The sequence below is a fragment of the Athene cunicularia genome (assembly GCF_003259725.1).
Source record: "Athene cunicularia isolate RWA chromosome 5 unlocalized genomic scaffold, athCun1 chr5_part2, whole genome shotgun sequence".
Classification (NCBI taxonomy): domain Eukaryota; kingdom Metazoa; phylum Chordata; class Aves; order Strigiformes; family Strigidae; genus Athene; species Athene cunicularia.
The window spans coordinates 4,078,028-4,096,770 of record NW_020799102.1 but is presented as its reverse complement, the minus strand read 5'-3'; the positions used below and the strand labels follow the sequence as shown (position 1 = coordinate 4,096,770).

The following is an 18,743-nucleotide window of genomic DNA, read 5'->3' as shown; positions in this document are numbered from 1 at the left end:
GAGATACATAACAGTAGAAATATCTGTTCTGATTATGTCGCTATAAAATTCCTTCTGAAGCCTTTTCAGTGTTTCCTTTTAGCTACATTTTATTTGTGGATTATTCAGAAATTTATCTAGAATCATAGAATGCATAGAAATTAGTTTTGTTTTTTGTAGATAATTGTACGTGCAGCTGATTTAGGTTTTTCTAGCTGAGTTCTGCTATTATTAGATAAGGTATTTACACTGGACTGGTCTACAGTTTTTCCATTTTCCCCATTTAATCCTTTGAATGCCTTTCAGTTTGTGCAGTTCTCCTGCTGAATCCTCAGCCACTCTTTTTAACCATTTCTGATTTGAGAAAATGATGGGGCTCAGGAAGTCGTCCTTGCTGGGTTTCTTAGAATGCCAGTTCAAATAATACACTGCAAATGTATTAGCTGTTTAGTGACCCCAGCGCTGTAGCTGTAGGGCCAAGCAGAACCAAAACTGTTAGGGATACCTTTTATTCTTTCTTTTCCATCTACATTTCCTTTACCCACAAAATAGATGGAAAATAAATTACCTTTATTTTCCATCTACATCTTATTTACCCACAAAACTGACAATATAACATACTGTATTAGTTAGATCCTTATTCTTGCAAAAGCTGTCACTCTGCCTCTATTCCATAAACACACATCATTTGCATGGAGTTTCAACTTGTCTCATCTTCATTATGGACATTGCGGTCTTTTGGGCAAGAAAAGGAAATTTGGATGTGCTGTCTAATGGAGGCAGGACTTGGAGAGCCTTTTCATTAGCAGCGAAGAAACATTGTGCTGGACCATGTATGCAACCAGGTGAGGGACAGGATAGGTTTGCAGGAGGAAGAGCATTCAGTTATTTCTACTTACTCCCCAGATATCCTTATCTTCTTTGTTCCGGCTTAAACAATAGATTTAGTGTTCCTTTCTGAGAGCGTGAAAGACCCGGCATTGAGCCTGATGGATATGCTTCATGTACTATAAGAGGATGTTGCTTTGTTGAGAACAAACTCCTTTAAAATTATTTAGTTGCTCTTATACTGTCTTCAAAAGTGAAAATGCCATGTTATATAGTATTAATTCTTCATTGAGGAAATGTATTATAGAAATTCAAGTTTGAAATTTGAAAAAATATTTTCTTCCATGTCACCTCTCTTTCTGTTTCTGCTTACAAAACCTCTGTCGCTCCTACCATGTTCACAGGGGTGCTGCTACTGCTGGGATAGGATAGCGTCTTCTGTTTTTCTGTCTTCGTGAACAAATACTTTTTTACCATCACTAGCAAATGCTGCCTCCTTCTCCAGGGGTAGTAATAGTGTTGTGCTGATCATATACTGCTGTGCTTGATGACGATTTGTCACTGCCACCTTCTATGCAGTCCACAGCCCTTGGTTGCTCATTGTTAATGTTGTTCTTTCTGTTACATTGCACAGCTATTTCTTACTCCACGTGTAATGTTGTTGCTGATGGCTAATGGTTTTTAGTCCATCTTTCTTCAGACCTTGTTTTACCTGCGACATTTCCCAACACAAGTTTATTCAGTACTCTGTAGATGGGTATTTTCAGTTCAGAGTAGTAGGAATATTATTGTTTGTGGGTAATACTATACATCGGGAGAACAATTTTTGATAGAGCTATTAATTCATCTCTTAATTCTAAAAAATATTACAACTGTTATTATTACTCTTTAATTTTAAAGAAAATCTGTTTTATGGCATTGGATATACACACTGACATTTCTAGGCATACCATAAACAAAAAGCCTTCATTTTTTTTACCCCCATTTTTTAACACTCTTTGCCTGGTATTAATACAGATTAGAATAAAATAATAATTTTTGAAAGGGAAGTGTGTGAAAAATGCCCATGGTTGAATTTTTGAAGTCAAATTGAAGAATCTGTGCTCTTTTTAGCTGAAAGAGTGAAAGCAGAGATGTAGCAAATTTTGCATCTATGGTTGGCAGAATGAGTCTGAGCCAGAGAGGTTCATGAAGGGCTTGACTGTTAGGTGATATCATAAAACTGAGAATCTGAGAATTCACATTACTCGTTGCTTTTTGATGCCTTTTTTTTTTGTTTTTTGTTTTTTGTTTTTTTGTTTTTTAATTTTATTGCTTGGGTACTATCTATTGCCAGGGGAGATGAACCCTTTTTATTTCTCTTTCTGTGTTTTTGACTGTATAACACCTCTCTGATACAGGTAGTCTCGATATCTACGTATCATCATATATGACTTGTTCTGCCATAAACTCGTTTCCTTGCTCATTCTTTACTTTCATTAGCCTGAAAGTAAAATCTCTTTTTGTACATTAGAAGCATTATAACCTTCATTCTTTAAGAAAAAGGTTTAAAGAGCAGTGAATGAGCATGGGTAGACACATATCATAAGCTTTTTTTAACTGTGAAGTAGATGCCTTGCTCCCCAGTCATTATTGGCCTAACTCTTCTGGTTTTAAAGTTAGGTTGTTTTCCATTAGCTGAGGATCTGTCCAGGAATAATTTGTCCTTGCCTGTATTTTCTTCGTGCTCCATATATTGCCCCTAATTAAGGAACTAAAGAAAATTGTAAAAGCTTAAAACATTCATTGAAAAAACTCTTGAAGCAACTTGTTTCTGAAAAGGAAAATCCTTGATGAGGAGTATCTCAGGCATGAAGTATGATTGTCAAAAGCGTGAGGAGGACTGGCCTTAAGGAGAAAAGAGCCCTTAGCAAACACTGAAAGTGAGAAATTCAAATCATAATGCTCATTTTAGCATGGAGGGTACATGTAGGCTTGTTAGTATTACAGATCATTAAATAGTGCTTTCAAATTTTACCTCTGAGATTCTTTTGACATAAGAGAATAGCCTATGTTTTCACATTGTATTGTTTCTTTGCAGGAGTCAGAGAGTAATAAGTTATGTTCCCTATATTCCTTCCGAAATACCTCTACCTCACCAAACAAGCCCGACGAAGGAGGTCGTGACCGCAGTGAGCTAATGACCAGTGTTAATTTTGGAACGCCAGAACGCCGCAAAGGAAGCCTTGCAGATGTGGTGGACACGCTGAAGCAGAAGAAACTAGAAGAAATGACCAGGACTGAGCAAGAGGGTATGTGTTGGATAAGACTGATACAGTTTCCCCACCCCCAAACCCTACAATTTTTATGGCATAAAGAATGTGCTGGTTATCAAGAGCCAGAAGATTGCATAATTGGCAAAGGCTAGGATAAAGTTATTCACAGGTTACCATGGCAATGAGATCCATTAGGGATTTTAGACAAATATGCCAGTTTTTTAAAACTTTCTAAATTGTGTTGGTAGTCTGTGAGTCAAAGCAAGAATGTCAGTTTAGGTGAAAACTCAACTCTTGCTTGAAAGGCTATGAAGAATTCTTAACTGGTTGTAGAGTTGTGAGGGATATTCTTCGGTGGTATTTGTTCTTTTTCGTTAAAAGATAAATGTTTATTTTAAACAATAAGAATGAATAAAACATGAGCTGGTTTGTTTTGTCTTAGAAATTCTTATCTTTGATGACCTTAATGACCCAGCATCTGTGGCTAGGAGAATGAGAAACAGTTTTAAGTGTAAAGAGTACCTAGTTCTGACCTATATGTCTAGAACTGTGGCTGAAGACATAATATTTTTTATAGTCTGCTCAGATATTCTTACAAGAGTTAGAGAGATAAAAATGAGGACAAATCTTTGAGCTCTAGGGTAGTTTATGTATTCAGTCCTTATTCAGATATTTTCACTGGCTTTGCTAAGATTTTTGGCCTTTTAAGGAACTAAACAGAACTGGAGAATGAGTCTATCAGTATATGTGTGCACATGGTCAGGGTCCACTATGAAAATCTCTCCCCCTGTCAAAGTGAATGAAGTCTTGGTTCCTTCTGCAACAGTATCTTCTAGTCTGTGAGCTCATACCTGAGTTTGAACCAGAGAAAATGAGAGTGCAGGAGGCTCTGAAATAGATAAACAGGTGTGGAGGCATCTGTGTGGATTCTGTTAGTTATCTTACCAGTGGTGTTTTGTGACATAAAAATAACCCAGGAAGAATATTTATAACATAGTAGAAACACAAAGAAGTAGAATTTTGTGATCCTTTTTTTCTTTGAAATATGATTGAGTTCCGAATGATTTTTCCACCTCAATTTCATGGTGTGGTCACAGTGCACTTCAAACAGTGCGCTTCAGCATCCCTTGGCTCCATGTAGCAATGTAGATTTCCATTAAAATTGATGCTGATACAATAATATGTTTAAATATGGGATAAATCATGTAGGGATGGAAGTAGGCTTTCAAATTTCTTGGCATAATTGTTAAATGCCAGCACATAGATAAATGTGTTCTATAGGTGTCCTTTCTGAAGCTGGTGAAACATCTCTAAAGAGAGAATGTCCCAGATTCTTTACTACCATCTGTCTGTTTTCAGCTGTAAAGATCACTCTTTTAAAAATTGCTTTCTTAGATTTGGTGGTTAGACTAGGAAAACTATTTTAAATGTTACTTTGGCAAAGTTGTTTTTTACAGTCAGTAACAGTCGTTCGACACTCCATGCTAATCAAAGGTCTTGGCTCATACTTTGCTGCGGGAGTATACAAGTTGCTGTTTGTAGTGCCACCACAGCTAAGACTTTTCCAGGAGTATTCTGAATGGTGTGCTAATAAAAATGTGCATCAAAAAGTTTAAACATAGTATCTTACTGTAAGGCTTCAAGCATTTCATAGCTTATTTTTGTATGAATTCTCAAGAATTTTCTGCACTTCCTCTCTATTGATATACACTAGTTGATTTGAGAGAGGTATATGCACAGTGGAGAGATCCCTATCGCTGAGTCTGAGCCTTCTATGCTGTATGTTCTCACCAGCTGTGCAATAAAGGTCATTTCTGATCTATAAAATAATCTTACCTTTCATGGACCACATCATACTGGAAAACTATTCTTAAGACTGCTTGTAAGTTCAAAGATAATTGGCTGTATCTTCTCATGTTAAGTTCTTTTCAATTCATCCAGGATTTTCTGTAGAAAAAAAAAGGTCACTTCCCTTTTATGGAAAATAATTAATGATTATCTGACTGCTATTGTATAAACGAACACGGAAAAATCATTATTAGAAAGATTGGAAATTCTTAAGGATGTTACAATTAGGAAGTTCAATGGTTTTAAACTTCTGGGTAGACTAGACATACCAAAATTCTTATGACAGATTTGAATACCTATTTCAGTATTCAGAAGTTTCTCTGAATTAAAAAGTAAATTCTCCCTACTTGTTTGATTGGAATAAAATAACATTTTAAAAATAGTTACTATTTTAAGCCTCTGATCTTTGTTGTGACTGTGGGTGCTGCAACTGACTCAGTGCAGTCAGCTGGAGAAATGAGGTCTGAGACTATGAAAATGTTTTGCCATATTATAGTCTCTTTTAAGCAACCTGATTAATAGCCTAATCACACATGTACCATACATGATGCTCTTTAACATCTATCCTTTAAAATAGGTTTCCATGGTATTCTTGTCTTAAAATGGTATGCAGCCTTTGCTGTTGAGAAGTGTAATAAGTCCTGATCTGGCACAAAACTGCTCGTCCGAATTGAAAAACACCTGCTGATTTTCTGAGCAAATAGGTAGCATAATATAATTGCTTTAATGAATATAATGGGGAAAAGATGTGTATTTCTACTGTATACTACTACGTAAAATCTGTGGAGCTTGAAGTCTTGCATCACTCTTTGAATGAATTAATAGTGCATGTTAGCATCTCTTATAAGGAGGAGCTCCATGACCGTGGATGCAGCTGTGGGAATCGGGCTAAGATACAGTCATATGTCAAGTTAACTGTAGAGTTAGAAGTGGAATAAAGAACTCAGGAATTCCAGTCATCTGCTTGAACCCCCATGCGAGTACAGCAACAAGTCTCTTTTAATGTTATTATAGTAGCTCTCTGGTCCATCTATAGGATCTGAATTTGAGTAATATGAGTTGCTGGTGTCAAATACTTAAATATTTTGTGTTATACCATCAGGTATTAGGTGTCTGTTACGCTTGTATACACTACTTGTGGTGTCCCTTGTATCTCATGACACTGGAAAAGAATTATATACTGAAAGACTTTATCGTGTCTAAATAGATATATTTAATCAGAGTCCTTTGGCTTCTGAAAATAAGTTGTCTAATGAGAATTTCATCTGAGCAGCTGTGACTGAGGAGGTCAACAGGCATTGCCTAAGAGAATATGGCCCAGCTGGTTATATCTGGTTGTTGTAGTGATTTAAATGGTCAAGTGCTGCTTGTAATCCAGGACCGTCTGTTTGTAAAGGAAAGAGTGAGTGCTTCAGCATAATGTACAGCTGTTTTAATCTCTCTTTAATAATAGTGCTTCAGCCAGTGTCATGTCTTGTGTATAATACTGGGAACATGAGCGCCTCATACAGGACTGAATATACTGTAGGTATGTTTTTAACGTTATTTGTAGTTTGAACAAAGGTTACCAACGTCACAAGATAACATTTTTTTGACTTAGTGGTCTGGTATTTGCATATTTTGCACATTTAAGGCATTCCTGTGTGTTATTTTGCCATGACTTGGAAATGAGAAAATTGATGACAAAATTGGAACTGGGGGGAAAAAAGAAAAAAAAAAAAAGAATGATACAAATATTTAGAGTTAGTTTGAGTATGTAAAGACACTGCTGACATGTGTTCTCATAAGACAGAAGAGGTCAGAAATGAACAGGTGTTTAATTTAATCAACAACACTAGACTCTAGGGCTTCTTGGATAACTTCAGTATGTTCATCTTACTTTTTCTATGAGCAGAAGGATTGTTTTACTGTTTTTTGGTGTTTTTTTTTTTTTCCTCTGGAAGTATCCTCCAGTACAATCAAGTATTAAATCTCTTTACAGCTGAAATGAAGAGTTTATGTTAGATAGTATGGTCAGACTGCTTCTTTCCCTTTCTATCCCCCTTCAGTAAAAGACCTTTCTTACAGAATATTGCTTATATTACTTTGGTGAGACAGATTTACATTGCCTGGGCTGCCTGAATTCTAGGCTGAGAATTGGCTTCCAGACAACTGTCCTACTGTACTTCATCATAGGCCTCTACGACCAATAATTAGTAGCACACATCTTGTCTGTAGCTAGGAGAGCAGATTTCCCCCTTTCAGATCTGGAATGCTAGGTTGGCAGGTCAGCTGGCACTTCTGAGCTGGAAACTGGGCATGTCATTTCTCCTAAGTGCTAAGCCCTCATTACTCAGGGCCTGGATTCCTAATTCACTTTTGACCTTGATTCTGAGCGATGTATACAGTATCATTTTTCAACCAAGCTCAGTTCACAATTCTAACACAAGCTTTTTATAAACTGCTTCCCATTCTTGTTTCCTCCTTGAAGACCATAGTTGAACATTCAGAGATCAAAGATTTTTATGTATGCATGTTGGAATAATGAACATCTATATAAAGAGTGGTATATTCATAAATTTCCATCTATTCTCTGTCATGTGCACCTGTTCGTACTCTGTGAGCGGATATATGTAACTCACAGTGCTATATAATACGTCTAAAGATATCCAGATTAAAAATTAAGGTTTCACATGTATTATTCATTTTATATGCAATAGGGAAAAGCATACTACACTACTCGGTAGTGGTGGTTTTTCTGATTTTGTGTTTTGTTATTTTTTTTGCTCCAGCTTCATTAGTTAATAATAATAATTGAAGACTTTCTTTTATATTGATTTAGAATAGATTAACACTTCCCATATAAAATTTTCTATCATGCCAGTATGGACAGTATACTCAAGTATTGTAAACACAAATACGTACATATTTCCTGTTGACTTCACTGGGAAGTAAACAAACGTAATCTTTTTAATTCTGTGTTTTATAACTAGACAGTGGTAAACCATTTAGGTTGTAATTTTATGCAGGCTTTTTTTGGTTTGGGGGTTTAAATATGTGTTATATTGCATGAAATGAATGGAGAGTTTCAGTTTTGTGTTGTTTTCACCCTGCCACAGCTGAGAAGAGAGTTCGGGCAGAGACACTTGTTTTCTGGTATAGTTTTAAAGACAACCTTTGAGGACGTTGCATGTCAGGAGTTCTCTTTTGTGGATCAGGCCTAGAAGTGAACTACTGACCAGCTGTGAATAGTGGATATTCATTAACGTTTTTCAGTAGTTTTACTGAGATTTAATTCAAATTATCTGTCTTGTGGTGTGCTCTGTATCCAGAGCTTTCTGTATCCATCACTTTCCACTGATGAAAGCATGATCCCTGGTTGTCCTAATGCACCTGCCATTTATAGAGCCCTGTTCTTTATTCTGTAGTTTTCTTGATGGCTACAGCTATTTTGTTCTGTTTCAAGGCTTTAAAAATGTTACTGGGTGTTGGTATTAGGATTACCCAAAGTAATTCTTAAAAATGACTGGTTTATTTCTTGTGATACCTCTGGAATTCTTAAATGGCAGCTGGCATTCCTCTCAACTAGAAACAAGCCCTTTGGATGTGAAAAAACAGACCTTCAAAGTCCTTCCGTCATCTTTGAAAGACCTTGCCACATCTGCGAGGTACCAACTTCATTGTGCTTCCCTTTTCTTCTTCTTAAAAATAGGTTTTAGTAAGAAAACTCAGAATCAGTTATTTTTTAGTTAATACATATCTTTTACTTGCTTTTTGTTAGAAGCTGTTTATGGTAGCATCTAGGCTGAGGAATTTTTCTGCTAAGCTCCAAACATGCTTCCAAAATAAAAACACAAGAGCCCGATAAATAGACTACTCAGGTCAGGTTAGAGGAGAGATATGAGGTACATTTTCTTAAATGGCTGTTTTCTTGAATTACTTATCTTTTTACCATATAATTAAATGCAACCCACTCTCTCCTTTTTTTTTTTTTTTTTTTTTTTATCCAATGGTCTTGGTAAAATCACATTATTCACTCCTTTTTCTTGCAATTTATGTTGCTGCTTTAGAAAAAGATATTCTTCTATTTAGAGAGGTTTTATTGATCATAAAACTTCTAAGACTTAATTTGTTGAAGTGTACAGTGAATTCCCTTGTCTTAATGTGTTAAAGTAATTTAGGACTTTTTAGGAACATTATCACAAAAAAAAAGTGGTTTCTAGGGTTATTTTCCCGGTAATTAAAAGAAGATGCTGCCTAGTTTCTATCTGATGTACTTGATTTTTCTATCAAAAATCCATCCTTGTTTGAAGAAGAAATAACTTTAATGCACTTTTAAAAATTATATTTAGAACTCAACATATGTTTAGGTAAACTTTTATGTTTTGTTTACAAAGGCAGACCCAGCCTATGTAACACTATTGTATCTGGTCATTAATAGTTTGTCTCTTCATTTATTCTTCCAGGCATATGAGAATTTATGCATTTTTCATTATTTTCTGACTTATATCCTTTAAGTCTTTCAGAGTACTGTTTTGTGATTAAATGCTATCTCACAATTTTTTTTAGAAACTGGCATATTATCATCTTTCCACCTTCTCTTTGCATTTATTATCTGTCTGTCTACACTACAATCTTGCCCAGTGTTGTAGCATTTAAGCATCTAATCATTACTCACAGGTTCTGTGTGGATTACACTATAGTAATTCTTCAACATTTTTCAGTATGCCTCATGCTACATTTGAAAGTTTCCCTTCAGTTTTCTTTGTTCTGAAATTTGTTCATGGCACAGAAATGGGAAAAAGTACATGCTTTTCCATAGATGTCATGACCAAAAAGTAATCTTTTTGCTAAAAAGTTTTTTCATGTCCCTTCAGTTCTTAGTTTTAATTCAGGATTATCAACATGAATATGGTGAGTGTGATGGTAGCAGTTTTGGTTTTTTTTTTTTTTTAATAGGATTTGATGGAAGTTGAAGGAAATAGCCACATGAAGACCTGTCAGGCGAAAATACACCTTGGTTACTAGCAGGCAGTTACCTAGATGTAGGTTCTACAGCATTTTATGGAGCTTCTACTTTTCTGGAGCTTCAGTTTCCCAATGTAGGTTGTTTTCTTGTTGAAGCTTTGTATGTCTTCACCTCTACAAATTGTTGCTTTTGCTAATAAACAGAGTTGATCGTAGCTCGGATCCTGATGTGAGGAGAGTCTGAAATTCAGGTCTCAATTCTGAAGATTGGGACATCCCTTCTACCTATGATAACTCTTTAAACTTGTTTTGGGTAGATGTTTACTTTCACCATTTTGAGATGCTCATGTTACATTGAGGAAATGTCTTTATTCATCCTTGAATATTTGAGATGATTAAAATACTTTTCATTAGAACAAATGGTCTTTGAGCCTTCCTCATTGTCTCTGAACTTGAGCTGTAGAAAGGGACAGATTAGACTGAGGCTGGCCAAAATCTTCTCAATGCCAGCATCTTCTGACCATTCCAACTGTTCCTCCTCAGTGACTGTGTTTTCCAATGTCTTACTTTCAGGGGTCATCTCATCTTTAATCCCACTGTACCTCTCAATTCCGACATTGTCCACTGCTGGACACATTAATTTACTATCTATTGTATGATAAATTGTCTCCATGCTTCCATTTTACATAATTTTCTACACTATGCTCCTCTACATTTTAATCTGCTTTTTAGACATGGTAAAAGATCTGCTATCATTAAAATATTAGTATGTTATTAATACTATGAAATCATTATTTTAAAAGCATATTTAAAAAGCCAGCTTTTTCCTTAGGGCAGTAAAAAAGACAAGTTCCATATGAATGGCTACAACTGACATTGGGCTCTGTAGCAAAGAATGAAAGTGAGTAAATAGCTGTAAAAATATGGAGAGTTGCTTCGGTTGTGTGATCTTGGCAGTAGAAAAATAAATTCAAACTTCATTGGTTTCTGATGTACTGTGACACAAATGCAATGGTCAGATCATGCTTTAAAATGGGAATTGAAACATATTTTCTAGTCATCAGGTTAATAGTAGGGACTAGACTGCAATAGTTCCCTTCCTAAAATTGATAATGTAAATATAAAAATATGAGGGAAAGATAGGGCTTGAATATGGCCGATCTTGTGTGCCATTGTATTTTCCAAGTTCTGTAGGGTGAATGACCCCAGATTTCTCTGATGATGAACTTTAGTTTTAGTTGGTCTTATTTGCTTTGCCATTCCTGCTGTTTTGCAACAGGGCCTAAAAGTGCTTTAAGTGCCTGTGACTGGGGTAATGAATGAAAATATCTCTCCAGCACTGAGAGTATTGCATTAGACTGAATAGTCACCTTACTTGTAAAAGCACTATTAGAGAGGGGCAGCTGTAAGTAAGGATAACGATTTGTGTCCAGTGCTTATTTACTGAAAATTGTAAATGTATTATTTATTGAGAGCTCTCCAGACAGTGCTTGTCAGAATAAAAATGTCAACTCTAAGCAAAATGTTATAATACATAATAAAAATGCTAGGTACGCACTTTAGAGATACAGCTAATTAGATCTGCTTTTCTTAAAGAAATGACAGTAAAAATGCTCAGCAGCATATACATTTTAAATGCTGATATATTCCTTATTTTTCTATACAGTATTTGGTTTAGATACCTTATCATTACTTAAAAATAATTTTGACAACTTTATTTGGTTGCCACAAGAGAGACAGAAGCATTCGCTGCCTGACTGCATGAGGCAGCTACATGCTCGGGCTGTCTTGTTCATCTAACAGAGAGAGCAGCTACTCTCACCTCTGTGTTTTAGTCTGAAACTCCAAGATGCCACTTCTTTCCTGAGGGAAACCTGCCTCCAGTGGAAACAACAAACAATTATTAAGATTAGTCTTCAGCCGTGCTAATTAACCCCAAACAAATATTATGTTAAGGAGATGAAACGCATTCAACGTCAGTGTTACTTTTCTGTATTATTAAATGCAAGTAAGAAATAGGGGAAAAAAAAAAAAGTAGTTCATTGTTTTTTCCATTTAAAATACTACTTTAAGTATTTTTTAGACATTTTTATTTTCCCAGAAATTTGTAATGGAAAGAATTTGAGCTTAAAAAATTTGGAAATCTTCTAGAGTGTTTTATAATGTGAAGGAGGAAATTGGATTTTGAGTTTATCCTTTTTACAAAGAACTGCTCAGTTCAGCATCATAAAATTTAGGTTGTCATCATTAAAAGCAGCTTTCGTCTTCCAAGCATATTACCCAATACATGAAAGAGCCTTACTGCGTTTATTTCAGTGACAATCTGTCCATGTTCTCCTGCACTCAGTTTGCTGTCAGGTTCTCAGAGCTGGAGAATCACAGAGGTGGGAAGGCACCACTTACCATTGTCTGGTTCAACTCCCCAGCTCAGAGTAGGATTGCTTAAAACAGGTTGCTCAAGGCTGTGTCCCATCAGTTTTTGAGTGTTTCCAAGGATGGAAACTCCACAACCTGTTCAGTGTTTGGTCATCCTTACAATAAGAAAGGTTTTTCTTATGTTTCAAGGGAATTTCCTCTGTTTCCATTTACTGTTAGTGGGGACCACTGAGAAGAGAGGGGGGTCTGTCTTCTTTACTCCTGCCATCAGATATTTGTATATTATTCCCTGGAGCCTGCTCTTTTCCAGGGTAAATAATCACAGCTCACTCAGCCCCTCTTCATACGAGAGGTGCTCCAGTCTGTTGGTTGTCCTGTGGCCCATTGCTGGACTCTCTCTAGTATTTCCATCTTTCTTGTACTGGGGAGCCCAGAACTAGACACAACACCCCAGGTGTGGTCTCAACTAAGGCCTCTAATTCTGCACTGCAGGACTGACCTGGTACCTTTAAAGCCAACAAGGGCTTTATCATGAACTTGAGCAGTAGTATGTTCAGTCCTGTCTGAGTCCTATTCATCTGTATAATTCGAGTTTTAGCCCTGTGTGTGTGCTGTCGCTTCCCAGTGCATAGATGATGGGTGCAAAGCGAAAACCAGGAACAAAACATAATTCGGTGTTCTGAACTACATGTTTCTGTGCTTCATAAATGTATTCTGCATTGTGATGAATACCTCTAATTCCCATTTGTGGCCAGGCTTCTTCCTTATTTACCCATTGGCACAGTGATCTCCAAAATGAAGGAAGAGTTAATATTTCTTAATGTGTCAAAATCCTCCCTCTTCTGTATTACTTTAATAACATAAAGAAGTGGTGGTTCTCAGTAGAGTTCAGATTGTGATAGTCATGAAAAAAAAGAGTGCTATAGCCCTTGTTAAATATACTCGTGAGGGCAAGTACTGTGTAATCATCTGCGGATAGCTCCTGTTAGCGTTGCTCCGTCCTGACTAGCAGCACCCATTCTGCTGCAGTCTTGGGTCGGTCTTTAACAGGGGCTGCCAATCCACAAAGCTGTGCCAAAATGTCTTGTTCTACAGCCTAGCATTTTGGAATGTATCTAATAGCTGTTTTCTTTTATTAATCATAATATATTTTTAGTTTTACTTACATAGGTGCCCAGAGTTCCTGGGCACAGTGCCCTGTGCATGAATGCCTGTTTATTTTCATCTTCCTTTTTAACTGTTTTACTTAATGCTTTACATAACCATTTGCCATATTTCGACATGAAGCTATAATGCACTGCTGCCTGCTCACATTTCTTAAAGAACTTGATGTGACATCACCTTCTACGGTGAATCATGATCTTCACTGAACCTAAAAAAACCCCCATCTTGAATACTCTTCTGTCTTTTATTTGTTTGAAAATGTTGAAGCAAGCAGGCTCTTTCACCCATCTGGAGGAACTCTGAACACTACAGTCTAGAGAGCCTGCAGTGGCACCAAAAACATTGAGAGCTCTGTACTGAATTTCTTGTTAGTCTAACACCACCTTAAGACTGAATTCTGTTTGCATTTATAGCTATGCTGTATGTGTTAACAGATATGCATGAGGACAGGATTCAGCTCTTTCTACTCTATCTGCAAATTTACCTGCATTTTCAATATTTAAAACAGCTCGGGTTCTCAGCAGCCCTTATCATATCTTAAATATGTAACAAGCAGATTACTTTTAAATATTTACAGTGAAGCAAAAACTAACACATCGGGCAGAGGTCTGTTAAAATGTCAGAAGAACTTGCCGTAGTGAAAAATAAATATTGAACCAAGTTTATTCCTGAGGTGACTCTATTAATTTCAATGGAATTACCGCAGGAGTAGTTCTGGAAAAAAAAATCTGTCGAGATTTTGTATCATAATTTTAACATTTTTTTACAGAACTTTGAATAGCCCAGAAGTAATTTTATAGATCTGGCATGCATATGCATCACTCAGTAAAATAAGCTTCCTTTGCTTCAGTTTCTGTTTCCTCTGTAGAATGTTTGTGTATTTAGCTGTTTAAATGCTGTTCTTGCAGATTTATTAACAGTTTTTGTTATATCTGCAGTTATACTTGTAATTAAAAATTTAGTTAGAGCACTGGTTCCTCCAAGTTTCAGTGTATCTGTTGTTTCCGTGATAGAATGACTAGGCAACGTATCATATCTGTTGCCTTTCTGTGCCTGTGTATCAGATGATAACAACAGACAGTGTGGCCAGACATATAACCTCAAAAATCAAACCAATTTGTTAATGAACTAACAAGGCAATGTAATAAGCATCTCTATTCAGTAATTTTCCCCAGCTTTCAGTTATTCCTTAGAGCAAGAGTAGCTAGTGCTGTATCAACAAATTATTTGATGACAATAATTTGGCTGATGAGAATACAAGGGAAAAGCCCCAATCTAATTAGAAAACACTGTATATTCGGTGGCAAAATTTAGCTAATATTTTATCTTTTATTGTAAAACTGCAATTTGCAACTTTTGGTGGTTAACAATGTTTATGTCCCTCTTCCCCCTCCGTGCACACAATATCGTTTTAAAAAAGGCCAAAAAGAGACTACAGGATTTGAAACACAGTGGCCCTGAAGTGATGGGAAAATGGCCAAGGTGTCACAGCTAATTTCTGACCCTGCTTTATGAGTTCTGCTGTTCCTTATTCCCCTTGTCAGTCTGTGAATCCCTGAGGCTGTACAAACTGGCCTAACATCACTCAACTCCAGTTTTATATCCTCTTTTAATAATGTTGAGTCTATTCTGTCCAACTTTGATTCAGACAACCTGCTTGTCTTGAAAAAGTGATATATTTAATCAGTGGCTCTGTCTCCAGCATAGCTCCCACTGCGTGAGACTAGAGCCAAAGAGTAGTGCAGTGGCCTGTCACTTCTGTTTGAATAGGTAATGTGGAGCCGCTCAGCCGAAGAGACAGGAGCTGGAACTGCTTGTTAGGACACATGATCAAAAGCCACTCTCTGCTTTCTGCCAATCAAGCCTCATGTCGCCTTGTGGGGCAGACATTAAATAGATTTTTCTGCTGTACACTGTGGGCACTTTGCCAGTCTGACATGTGAACTGTTACAAAAGATACCAGAGTTTCCACTGCTTGCTGACTGCCTTTAAATATTACCAAGCCCTCACTGTCCAAAGTTGAATATTTAAATAATGGATTATGATAAATTTCCACTACTATTAGGCAGTCTCCTTCCTGCTCCCAGCAGTTCAAAGATATTTTTAAAAACAAAACTGTAGGTTGGTTTCTAAAAGCAACCTAACAAAAAACTGTTGAACAAGCCCATGGCACAGATTTGAACAACATTATTATTGTCTGAGAATTAGGGTGAGTTGTCACTTTCACTGGTGCAATTTTGAATATTGTTTCTATTTTTGGTATTTTTACATTATTTAGTTAGATTTTCCTAGTTGAGATCATAGCACTATTTTATTATTATGTTTATGTAGAGGGATATTAAAATTGGCTTATTTTGTAAATTCGGTTGAATTTATTTATTGTGTTTATTGGCTGCTGGTGCAAATATAAATGTCTTAAAACAGCTCTGCAGTTGTTTTTAGTTATACTTTCCCTTGGTTTTTTCCTCTTTGTCTATTACCCTTCATAACCACCTCAGCTCTTGTGCCCATGGCAACAACACTCAGTGGTGGAGGCTAACAAAGATGACATTTAAGCTTTGCCTAAGTAATGAATATTCTTTTGTAACTTCCAGGACCACTGAATTTATGTCGGTTTTGAGAGGTCCCCAGTACCTAGATAACTGCTTCTATTGATGTATTTGCGGTCATGATACCCAGATATTTGCTCCCTCGTGCTTGCTCTTCCGGATATGATTTTTTTTTTTTTGAGTGAAACTTTTTTACCAAAACATACCATGGCAATCTAGTGGAACTCATTTAAACAGTGAGCTACACATAAACAGCTGCTCCCTCAATAAGCCATTCTTTATAATACCCTTATTACCTTCTAGTGTCTCAAATTCTGATTAGTCAACAGTGCTGATTACTGTATGGCATTCCACTGCCCATCTTCCTTCTGCTCAGCTGCTCATGTCTTAGCTGTTATGTGATTACAACACAACTTGTGCATTGTTTCTCCAAGTTGTTCTTCATATTGTATATCTTAAAAAAAAACCAACTAAACCCTCTTGAGGAGATGGAAAAATTTATTTTGAGTCACTATGAATTCCCTGAAACTCTGTGAATTGTTTCTGCGATCTTCACAGTTTGCGTGCTCTGCAACTTTCTAGTAGGATGAGTAAGTTCTTTGGATTTAAAAGGGTAATCTATAAATAATTTCCACTTAAAAGAACCTTAGAAAAATGATGGTTAGTTATTGTGAAATTTTTACTATGACAGAGCAGGAGAGACCAAAGACTGTGTTTTTTAAAAAACAAAGCCCCCCAAACACACAGAGTTTTGGCCTAGCTTTGCTTTCACAAAAATCAGTGGGTTCTAAAGTCAGTAAGAACAGAGCTACGTCCTGAGAAAGCGGTTTGGAAAACGTACCCCCAGTAATACATGCTGAGTTTCAGAAAAGTGTGTTGTGGTAGAAGAAATGCACTGAATGAAAATAGGAATAGAAGGATCTCTGATTTCTGGGCAAAGCAGCAAACACAGATGTTTGTTAAGGACAGTAAAACTTTGTCAGCTGGTTTATAGGTAAATAACAGAGTCGTGAGGAGAACACCCTTGCTGTGGCTCCAAACACCCCCCCAACCCCCCCGCCCCAGCTTCCTTTGGTGCAGCCCCTTAGAATCAAGTCCTGGTGAGTATGAAACGCTGACACACTCAAAACGCAACCCCATTAAAGGCCTTAAATCTGTCATTGTGCTCTGGAGCCTGCTCTGAAAATAGCAAAGCTCTTTTTGTAAATTAAAATCGGTGTGAATGGGAACAGATGTTGACATGCTTTACTTTATCTGCAGGGATCCCCGTTAGGGGGGAGAGGGTCAGTGAGGTTAGATGGTAGGAATTACTGCAAATGTGCAAAGGACAGGATAGTCTAATATAGACATTGTCTTTGGTTTTATGTAGAGCTGTAATAATATCCAGTGGTTACTTCTGGTTGCAGATAAGTCTGTGTATAAGGAAAGATGATTTGTGTAATACCTTTAATTCTTTGGAGAACGCTGTCCCCTCTTATATCTGTTTGCACAGATAAAGGGGAGGGATGCTCGCCCTGTTTTTCAGAGTTGCTGTACTCGATCAGATCTGGATTCCAAGAGATTCTGAGTGACCTCAATTCCCATTTACTTCTGTGTTACCTGAGCTCGCCCAGGACCTCATGGAAGGTGCTTAGCATATCCTGGGATCAACCTACAAAATAATCTGTATTCAGTCTGAAATTGGGTAGTGGGTTTGGTATTTCGGCATTACTTTTTAAGATTATGGGTGAACTCTCATTTGAGTCATCAACAACATTTAATAGTTTTTGAAATAAAAAAGTAGTTCTAGTCTGAAATGTGCAATTTATTAAATAGCTTTGCCAGTCAATCTAAATAAATTCTTCTTGAAGATTTTTCCTGATTTAAAAAAAAAATATAGTAAAGGATGAATTTATTTATAAGAACCGTAATAGTTTCCCTCAATTCCTTTTATATTTTAGATTACCTTATAATTTTCTAAATCTACATGAACAATAATGATCAATTTTGTCAGTATTATTCACACCTTTTATTAATTTAGCATAGATGAATAAATGTGAATGTTGTGAAGAGTTGATTGGGAATAGATTTTAAATCTGACAGTTAGATTACAGGGTACCTAAGAAAAAATGGCTCTTTCACTAGGTACCTAGTAATTTAATTCTTGTTTGAAATTATTATAATTTATTACAGTGTGTGGGTCCTAATGAATGTCTACTATTAAATGAAAAGGAGAAATTGAAATTATGAAATTCTTTTAACTTGTATCTTAAAAATCCTCTTAAACAATTCAGTAGATATTAATAAGCAATGTGCTTTTCTTTCCCTTTTATGTGAATGCAAACAAAAAACATTTTTGCCAGTACATAATGATATTAGATGAGTGCTGCTGGAGATCCTTACTTAGAATCAAGTCTATCTTAAAATAGAATGGAATAATTTTATGTGATGAAAAATATCTAAAATTTGCTATCTTGATTAGACATTTAGACCTTAACATATGAGTCCTTCTTCAAGAAAAGCTCAGAATCATTCTCTAGAAGTTTTACCTTTGTTAGAAATACAGATATATGTGCGCTCAGAAATTAAAACTCAGCATTTTTCCTGCTGAAGGAGTCAGTCATCAGGGGATTAGAATATAATAAGCATTATACTTTTATTATCATTATACAAAATCATTTTTTCCACTTTCCTTATTGACTTTGTTTTGAAAAATGGGTAGGAGAACTTGGTAAAAATGGATAGGTATTTCCACATATACTGTGAAGAATAGGCTATAGTGACATTTTAAATAAGTGATGGAACACAAAATGTGAAG

General features: G+C 36.2%; 1 protein-coding gene across 7 annotated transcripts in view; it reads left to right on the top strand.

The window, feature by feature from the left end:
• Positions 1–18,743, top strand: part of SOX6 (SRY-box 6) — a 322,621-nt gene that overhangs the window by 102,009 nt on the left and 201,869 nt on the right. For all 7 annotated transcript variants that reach the window (XM_026850473.1, XM_026850475.1, XM_026850472.1 and 4 more), the window contains one exon: positions 2,888–3,098. In XM_026850473.1, the coding sequence (XP_026706274.1) occupies positions 2,888–3,098 (211 nt within the window). The remainder of the gene's footprint in view (positions 1–2,887; positions 3,099–18,743) is intronic.